Below are 10,164 nucleotides of genomic sequence, written 5' to 3'. Positions count from 1 at the left end.
GAGTCCTGTTGACTCACTCGGTTCTTTTTCTCCGTCTTCGGTAATGGCAATTACGCGAAATTCAACTTTTATCCGTGAATCGATTATTGGATAATTAAAATACGGCTTCTTCTGGATCTCAAAGTTAGCTCGTGACCAGAAGTCTTGATCCTCTTGTTTCATTTGAATTATGAATTCACAATCGCCCATTGACTCCGGCATCTCCCACACCAGTCGGATGTGTTTGTCATCAATTTTCCTAACGAAAGGTTTCCCCGGTTTAATGCAACTAGAGAACTGTGTAGCGGCGTCTCTTGTTGTTGTCACAAAAGAAGATGATGTTTTTGCTTCTATTTTATTATTATGGGTAATTTTCTTGGCTAACCGTCTGTACTCTTCCGGTAACTGATAAAGTCGGCTTAATGCGAGAAATGGTGTCCCGTGTTTGTCTTTTGTGGTCATCCGGAATTGATATTGTCGACCATATCGTATGTTGGAAACGTGAGTCATATGGAAATCACAGTATTCTATGTGGGTCCATACCCCTTGCGTATAATCCTTAATCTCCACATTATATACGGGGTTGTCATTTTCGTATTTTGATAAAATTTTCTTCCAACATAAAAGTACAGTGTTGTCATCGAGTTGTTGGACAGTCATTGGGAATTTTAGTGGTAGTTGGTGTTTAGTTTCATCTGAAATTTTCGGTGTTGGTGACATGGATTCGCTAGATACCAGCTCTGGTTCTACTTTGGTATACACTCCGCCACTGCATGTGATTTGCCCCCATAGACATCTCAATTTGTCAATGAGTACAGTTTTCTTTCTTAAACAGGATACTTGAATATCACAATTCAATTGCTCTATCTGCTTAGGAGATAAGCCGGCGACGCCGGTGACTTTAATTGTGTCTACTTTCTTAGTAATCACTTCTTCACTATCTTCTACTTCAATTGGTGACGAGATTGATTCGGAGGGTTGAACCAATTTGGTATCAATACTAGTTAGTGACTTACTAGCCGATTGACTACTAGTAGTTGTTTCTGATGTGGTGGTCAATGTATTATTTTTATCGGTTTTAATTGCAGAGGAGCTGATGTCTATGGTTTCAGTTACCAATATTGACTCAATCGCATCGACGGCTGGTCTAACCCTTTCAGCATGAATGCCAAAGTGTTCGCCACTTGCTCGTCTTAGGATTAGGAGAAACTCGTGGTTCTCCGGGTTTTGGGCCAATGATACAATTGTGTGTCGTTCGCCATTGACTTCAATGAATTGACTTCCCTGTTGTGTCGTGTCATTAGTTGGTTGCGTGTGGATATTATTATCGCTATTCTGGCTGGAGTTTAGACAATTGACTTGTTCAGCACCATTTGCCAGATGGTTGTCTTCTGATTGGATTTTATTTCCCGCTGTTTTATTAATATTGCGGACTTTATATCTGGTGCTTCTAAACCAACTGCTAATCGATTTTCGGCTACGATTCAGTAGTTTGGATAAGTAATCATAATCGACCGACGACGGGTATGCGTTGGTATCGTAAAATTCTTTTAGAATTTTTCTTTGAGGATTTGAAAATAGATTATTATTCGTTATTGTTTTGGACACGACTTGATTACTTGAGTTAGCAATTCTTGGAATGCTGACATCGACGCTAGTTGTTGAGGGTTTAGTATCTGTGTCGACGGGTATTGTCGATTGTAGCACCTTATCCAATACATTGCATAAATTTTGTCTTTTAGACAAAATTTTGTTTTCGTCTACTATTGGATTTTCTTCTTCTCTTTTTCGTTTGGCCGGGTTTTCATCTGGTTGTGTCAATATTGTAGGATTATCACTGTCATCACCGTTGTAGCCGTCTAATTGTGGTATTTTTGTATTTTTAACGATATATTTCCTTTTTTCATAAGTATTAAGTGGTTCGTTTCGTTCCGGTTTCGGCGGATCATCGAACGGATTCTCAGTCACTGTCGAGTGATCCGTTTCGAGTTCTTCTAAGTCGCCTTTTTTTTGACGGCCTGCAACTTATATTTTCTTTCGGGAACCAAATTTGACACTTGCATCTGACAATCCTTAGTTTTATCGCACGGAACCCATCGACCAGTTTCTTCATCCATTTTCTTCACTTCATAGCATCCAATAGGAGTTCCTCCGTCATCGTATGGTTTCCGTTTCAATTTACAGCCCTCCTTGTGTACATCAGTCACCTCAAGAGGTCCTTCAGGTCTAGAAGGAGCGGCCAGTACTGTGAGTTCGACTTCAACCGAATCGCTAACGTTTCTATTGGTAGCCGTAGTCTTATACTTTCCCGACTGCTCTCGCGTAGCTTTTGATACAGTCAGTTCCGAGTGATAGTCAATATTCTCGATCTTAATGTTCAAATTGTCCGATAGTTTGATGCTGTCGTTACTGAAAGTCTTGACAACAGTCGTCGGCGGTTCACCTCTGTCGTCATCATATATGTGAGAACGATCCGCTTTGATGGTTGTATTCTTCAGATTAGTTCTATCAATATATGGCTTTTGGTTTCTGTCTTTTACAACATGTGGTTCAGTGGCTTCACTGGGCTCTCCCGGACCGGCAATATTGACGCCCTTAACCTTGAACTGAACGGATGAGTTCTCTTTGAGTCCCTTAACAGAGACTTCTGGTTTGGCATAAGGTGTTCGAAGCACTTCTTTCCAGTCGTTGCAAAACTTGACTTTTATTTCAACGATATAACACTCAACAGGTCTTCCGCCGTCTTTTTCAGGCGCTGTCCATTTGAGGTCAACTTTTGTATTATCGTAGTCAACAACTTCTGGGTTTCCTGGTTTCGATGGTTCTTCTAATGGATTCTTCGCCACAATGGGTCCGTCTGTTTCTAGCGGTTCAGACTCTCCCTCTTTATTGATGGCTTTAACTCTAAATTTATATTTCTTGACTCTGGTTAGACCTTCACATTTAAAACTGTTGGCATTGGGTCCGACTTCACCAACCGGTACCCACCGACCGCTGTCGACATCCATTTTCTCGATTTGGTATCCCTTGAGTTCAGATCTGCCCAAATCTTTTGGTTGTTTCCATTTGAGTTTAGCCGACTCGGTGAATACCACTTCAACAACAAGTGGGCCCTCAGGAGGAGTAGGCTTATCGAGAACTACTACATCAGCACATTTGGATATAGTGCCGGAACCGTTAGTCAAAGTCAATGTAAATTTGCCGGAATCTGCTCTCACGGCTTGTTTTATCAGTAATAATGTATTTTTTGGTGTGTTTTCAATTGATATACGACTCGATTGCTTGATATCCACGCAATTGATAGCCCACTTGACCTCAGGTGCCGGTTCTCCGCCGTACTGAATATCATACTTAATAATAGCGCCCTTCTTGACCACCAAATTCTTGAGATCGTCACCAATAATAAAAGGTTTGACAAACCGTGCCTTTACTATCAAGTTTTTAGTCGGATCACTGGGTTCGGAAGGACCGGCCTTATTGATGGCTCGAACTCGGAACTGGTATTGTTGGCCCTCTTTAATAGCTGGCGGAACTACTTTTCCTTCTAATTGATTGCCTGACACTTCCAGTGCTGTGACCCAATCGGCTGAGAGTTTATCTTTTGATTCAACAATATATTTTTCAATGGGTGCTCCGCCATCTTTTTCGGGTGCTTTCCATTTGAGGTCCACGTGATCCCTATCCCAGTCGACAATCTCCACGCCTTTAGGTTTGGATGGTTCGTCGTACGGATCTTCTGCCAAATAAGTTTTCGGTGCAGTCAATGGTTCGGACGCACCCTTCTTGTTGACGGCACGGACACGGAATTTATACTCTTTCTTATGCGCCAAATCTGTGACATCCATATTGCAGTCGGGAGTGGTTCCCACTTCAACCCAACCGCCTCTCATTGATAAATCTTGTCGTTCGACGACATAATACAATGGAGGTAGACCTCCAGTATCTTTGGTTGGATTCCACGCCAGTTTGCAGCGATCGCGGAACACATCGGTCACATCCAACGATCCCTCTGGAGGTGACGGCACGTCCACAAAGTTAAACTTAAGCGGTGTCTTAGACTCGCCCTGACTGTTGCCTAAACTGAAATCATACGGACCTGAGCTCTCACGCGTCGGTTTCTTAAATGTTATTATAATTTTGTCTTCTTTTATAACAATATCAACATCTTTAGTACTGACAGGCTCTCCATTGCGCATCAGTTTCGGTAAAACATTAGAAGTACGGGTTCCTTGAACTTTGTACGGAATCTCTATACTGAACAGATGGTTAGCGTCTACCTGATAGTCAGTTTGTGTTAATCGTAGCTCCGGTTTCTTCTCTACCTCTTTGACTTCCACATTACAACTGCATTCAATACCCTTATCCGATGCCACGCTATACTCTCCGATATCATCTTTTTGTAATTGTTTGACTCCATTATCTGTCGGCGTCTTTTCACGTGATTTCTCAATTGAAAGTCGTTTTTTCGGTTTTTCAACAGTAATTGAATCCTTTCTTTTGTCATCGATTATAGTTGTCTTTTTGATTTCCATTTCATTTTCTTTGACCTCTTTAGTGGTCTTCTGTTTCGCTCCGGTATCGGTCGGTTGTGGAGTTTTTTCGCGAGATTTCTTCAGTGATAACTTTTTCTTTGGTTCTTCAATAACAATAGAGCCCTTTCTTTTTTCTTCTATCACGTCTTTTTTAATAATCGATTGTTTTGGTTTGTCTTCGACAGTGTTTTTAACAGTAATGGATTCCTCCTCTTTAGTTGACTTTTTAACGGCAACTGATTCTTTGTTCATTTCTTCTTTTCCACGTATTCTACGACCCGAGTCGTCCGTTTGACAACCTTTACGTCGTCTATCCTTTTCTGATGGTTTGGTCGTGATTTTCTGTGTCTTTTCCGACGGTCCACTCTTTCCGAACATATTTTCGGCGAACACTCGGAATACATAGTCGCGATTGGGGTTAAGTCCTGTTATCTGATACATCAAAAACCTGGTGGTTCCGCATAGGACCCAACTATCTATTGTTGGTTCCCTTTTCTCATTAATATAGTTAGTGATGGTTGAGCCCCCGTCCCACAGGGGTGCCTTCCATGAGAGGGTCACGAAGTCGTCGCCTACCAGTTCGACAATTGGGAATCGCGGCAAATCCGGACAGTCACTGATTTGCATTTTAATAACTTTCGAGTCAATACCCAGCTCATGCTTAGAGGTCGTATTGTAGGGGCCGGAGTCCAGTTTGGATACCCCTTGTGTTGTTAGAATTGCGTGCCTTTCCCTAACTTCGACTTCAAAGTGATCGCCGATTTCAATCTTTTCTTCATCGGCGTTTTTTCCGAAAACTTCAAATATGGTTAATGTATAAGTGTCCCCGTCTTTAATCATACTATACTTTCCGCTGTCATATAACTCTTCGACTCCTTTAAAAGACGTAATTGCTGGTTTGGGAACACCCATTACAGTACAAGTAAATATTGTGTTTTTATTCTCGACGGCCATCCTTTTTTTTTGTACAATAATAAACACTGGATGAGTGATTCTTAAGTTTTTGATTTTAATGTATCCGGTGTTCTGTAAGGAAGGACAGAGGCCGGCATCGTTGACGGCAAATACTTTGAACTCGTACTGTCGGTCTTTGATTAGATTAATTATATTGATTTGTGTTGAAGGACAGTACGCAACGTTAACTCTTTGCCAGGCTTCCGATCCTGTCTCTCGTTTCTCGACAATATAGCTCTGAATTCTAAATCCGCCATCCGATTGTGGTTTCTCCCAATGAAGGTTAACAAAATCGCCGCTAATATCGGTTTTATTTGGTACTCCCGGTGCCGACGGCTTATCGTAGGGTGGTTTAGCAACGATAGGATTTTTGCCGACTAATGGTTCGCTTTGTCCGTTCTCGTTGACGGCCATAACTCTGAAGAGATACTCTCCGCCCTTATTCAATCCCTGACACGTAAAAGTGGTGTCCTTACAGAAAGAGGTAGCCGCAACCCATTGATTATGTATCGTCTCTTTTCGTTCAATGATATAATGTGTTATTTTACATCCGTCGTCATATTTAGGTGGTTTCCACGAAATAGTCGCCGAACTCTTGTTGATATCAGTGACATCCAGAGGACCGGTTGGCTTACCAAGCAGATCATTGACAAACACCTGAACTATGGCGTCAGTCTGTCCGGAGTCGTTCTTAACCATAATCTTATACTTCGTTTCATCCGATTTGTTGACATCTTTGAAAAATACAAATATTCGTTGAATACAGTGAACCGCAAGTGATCCGATTCTTTGACTTCGAGTCCGTCCTTATATAGCGAGACATCGAATGGAGACAAACCCGAGAGATATATCTTAATCTTTGAGTTGTCTTTTTCTGGGAAATACACTTCATTCGGACACTTAATGTTTTGAGGCGGCGCTGCAATAGTCACCGAAGCACTTCACCTATCGGTGCCCAAAGCGTTGACCGCTTCACAAGTGTAGTCGCCTTCGTCTGTACCCAAGACTTCGGAAAATATTAATTTAAAAACTCCTTCTTCAGTATCGACTGATCTGATTCTTCTGGTGTGAAGTTCTCTGCCGTTGCGGAACCATCTGCTTGTGGGCACCGGTTTTCCTATGGCTTCGCACTCGAGTGTCATCTCTGACTTAAGAGTAGTGCTTTTGTTGAATAGTTTGCGTACAAACTCTGGTTTGGCTCTGCCGGTGATCTTCTGTTCTTTGACTGATTTACTCATAAGACACGGCTCACTCTTACCGGAGCTGTTGACGGCACTGACTCTGAAGTCATACTCATTATCAGTGGTCAGGTTGAGAACAGTATGTTCACAATCAAGACATCCGTATTCATTAACTTTTATCCAATAACTGCTGTTATGTTCTTTACGTTCGACAACGTAACCAGTAATCTTGGATCCGCCGTCACTTCTCGGCGGTTCCCACTTGAGGTCGATATATGTTTTACCAACCTTCTTGACGTGAAGATTCTGCGGCGGCGATGGTTCGGCTCCCTTACCCTTCATTCTGAATGTGGCCGACGGCGGACTCGGTTTACCCAAACCGGCGGCGTTCTTGGCTTTAATACGGAACTCATACTCTTTGCCTTCAATGAGTCCACAGATTGTAAAGTTGGTGTCCTTGACAAGAAATTCATTGCCAATAAGCCATCTACTATCAGTCGGTTCCTTGTATTCCACACAATAGCCCTGTATTTTGAAACCGCCGTCACTGTACGGTCGTTCCCAACTAAGACTCGCCGTATTTTTGGTGGAATCAGTGATCGTTGGTTTTCCGGGTGCGTCGGGAGTGTTGAGCAGAAACTTAGCAGTAATGGGTCGATCCGTTTCAAGTGGTTTACTGACGCCGTACTGGTTCTCAGCACTTACTCGGAAGTGATAGACTTTGTTTGGTTCCAAACCAATCACTTCGTAATGACATTTGCGTACAAAAGCGCTCACTTTAATCCATTGTTTAGTTGTTTGGTCCTGTTTTTCGATGATGTAATTAGTGATAGGACTGCCCCCGTCATCGAGCGGTGGTTTCCACGTCAAAGAGCAGGTCTCAGGCGTCACATCAATCACTTCAAGCGGTCCTTGAGGTAAGCCGGGAACGTCAACGACCAGTACTTTACAGAAGGGTGAATCACTTCCCTCAGTGTTAGTCAATTTGACGCCACATTTGCCGCCGTCTTTGCGTTTGGCTTTTCTGTTGAGCAAAATTGTGAAACACTCGTTCACTTCTGAGGTCACTCTATCGTCCGGCAAAATAACGGTTCCGTTTGCAGTCCATTCAACCTTCGGTGTCGGCGAACCACTAAATGGTATTCTAAGTCTGAACTGTTCGCCAGCCATTAAAACAATGTCTTTCACTGTAAAGTCGGCATCGATTTTGGGTGCTGTTGGCGGTCGGTGAGCAATAATGGCATCGGAGGCATAACTGAAAGCCCCCTGACCGGCGGCATTTCGTGCGGCCACTCGGAACTCATATTCCTCATTGTTTTCAAGTCCTGAAACTTTGTAAGTGAGGTCAGCTATAATGCCGACGTGACTGCGAGTCCAGTCTTTATCGCCAACCTTCCGCTTTTCGAGGACATACCCAGTAATTGGGGATCCGCCGTCATTGCGAGGTTTAGTCCACTTAAGTGTAACCGAATCGTCACTCGTGTCAATAGCTTTAGGAACTCCGGGAGCGTCGGGCGTATCGAATGGATATTTAGCCAAAACTGGTTCATCAGTTTGTATCGGATCACTAGTTCCGTATTGATTCTCAGCCATGACTCGGCAAAATTTTACGGCCAACTGTTAGACGTTTTACTTTAAGATTAGTTTCGTTGACTTAACTGTTAACTTTTGTTCAATTATGATTCACTTATTAACTGATACAGTGTTTAGTTGCAATTTTTCTGTACTATTGAAATCAGTCTACAATGCAAGCGTTGGTAGTGGTAGCTATAAATATCTATTAATTTGTTGGGCAACAGATATAACTTTAACTATACTAATAAGTTAATGCTACGAAAATAGCATCAGTATTTTAGGTTACATGACTGTATGCTTGACAAAATTTTCTAAACTTTTATTTTTTTTTTGTTGAAAATTTTTAAATGCATTTTTTTTTGTTATTTATTAATTTTTCTAAACTTTATTTTCGTATTTGTGTTGGTATGTGCATTAGTTTGCATATACAAAGTTAAAAAAAAGCTTATTCTCTGTAATTAAAGAGATTGATTTATGCATAAAATGTTTATATAACTTATTTTATAAAAGTTACTTCTGTACTGTATATAAATAAATAAATTTTTGTATGTTATATTTTTAAATGGATATTGAATGTTATACAAAATATTTTGTTAAAAATTTTCTGCAAACTAACTGAAAGTCTGAACTAACTATTATAACAAAAAAAAATATTATTAAAATAAACTAAAAATTTTTTTGCAAAATTTTTTTTTTCAAATTTATTATGCGATACAAAACTTCTCTAATAACAATCGGATTCAGTAATGCTATTGAATTTAATTAATTGTATTGATTGATTCATTATTACATAATAATATACTTCGCAAAACTTTCATGTTATTCAAGTCAATACCAGTTAATTCATTGAAACTTAAGTTTAGATTCTTTAAATTCAAGATATACCCAAAAATAGATCAATTGCTAAATCAGTTGATATTAGCTACTGAAAAATTAACTAATTTAGAAGTAGTTTTGAATGATAGTGAATCCAAACGCTTGGTTTTTTTTATAGTGTGGATCTAGACTCCTAAGGGATAACAATCGGGTGGAACCGTCGTCCGGTAATTCATTTATTCGGTTTGATAGCAGTTTTAATGATACGAGTGCTTGGAGGCGACGGATGGCTTGAAAGGGGAGGCGGTCTATCAAGTTATTAGTCAATAATAACCCTATTAATGTCTTTTCCAGTCTAGATGTAACACCTAGAAAGCATATGCATCTGCTTCTTCAATCTTTAATTTTAAATCTTAAATTAATCTTCACCAGAGAAGACAATGAGATATATATCCGTTCTATGGTTGAAAAATTATCAAACAATATGTTGGGCAATGCATTCAATGATTCATTAATGGGATGTACGCTAAAAGACTTAATCGGTAGTGAAATCAATAGTTTTAAATCATCTCTTATGTCTTTATATAAAATTATTTTTCAGTCAATAAGAAATGCTTTGTCCAATGGATAGCGCGAGCACCGAGACACTCGGCCTTAAATGGCTATCAATGATAATGCTTTTCCATCATTGCTTGTATTGACTGAATCAATATTTGCAACAGATATGCTTTCAGATAAAACAAGAGCTTTTGATACAAACGGTTGACACCGTTACCGCTCAGCCTAATCATTGTTGTTACTGCTATACACTAGATAACTAGATAATTGGTTAGCAAAACAATTGCAAAAGAGCTCAATGATAATGACAGTGATCACCAACACATCCAAGTTATTTGAAAAAAATGTATTTTTTTATAAAATAAAATTAATAATAAACTTATCAATACTTATAACTAGATATACAGCACTATTGTAGTCAATTATTTCATATAAGTATGTCAAATATTGGCAATTATAACGACATTTCATTAAATAGTAATTAAAAATATGGCTTCAAATAGTAAACAGTTTGTCCACCTAATGGACACTACCTTAAAATTGACTTACTAAGTTATAATAAGAAAATT

The 10,164-nt window shown here is 39.9% G+C and overlaps 2 protein-coding genes across 2 annotated transcripts; both read right to left on the bottom strand.

Annotated features, from left to right (window-relative positions):
* Positions 1-1,844: 1,844 nt before the first annotated feature.
* Positions 1,845-6,167, bottom strand: LOC128954181 (twitchin-like). The gene has a single exon (XM_054299753.1). The coding sequence runs from the start codon at positions 6,162-6,164 to the stop codon at positions 1,974-1,976; it is 4,191 nt and encodes a 1,396-aa protein (XP_054155728.1). The 5' UTR covers positions 6,165-6,167; the 3' UTR covers positions 1,845-1,973.
* A 234-nt stretch (positions 6,168-6,401) lies between these two features.
* Positions 6,402-8,384, bottom strand: LOC128954182 (twitchin-like). Its single transcript, XM_054299754.1, has one exon. The coding sequence runs from the start codon at positions 8,237-8,239 to the stop codon at positions 6,407-6,409; it is 1,833 nt and encodes a 610-aa protein (XP_054155729.1). The 5' UTR covers positions 8,240-8,384; the 3' UTR covers positions 6,402-6,406.
* Between the last annotated feature and the right edge of the window lie 1,780 nt (positions 8,385-10,164).

Source organism: Oppia nitens, unplaced genomic scaffold (assembly GCF_028296485.1).
Source record: "Oppia nitens isolate AA-2021 unplaced genomic scaffold, nextdenovo-longstitch-racon4-pilon3 scaffold25_pilon_pilon_pilon, whole genome shotgun sequence".
Lineage (NCBI taxonomy): Eukaryota > Metazoa > Arthropoda > Arachnida > Sarcoptiformes > Oppiidae > Oppia > Oppia nitens.
Note: the sequence above shows the minus strand (reverse complement) of the source record. Positions and strands in the feature narration are given on the sequence as shown.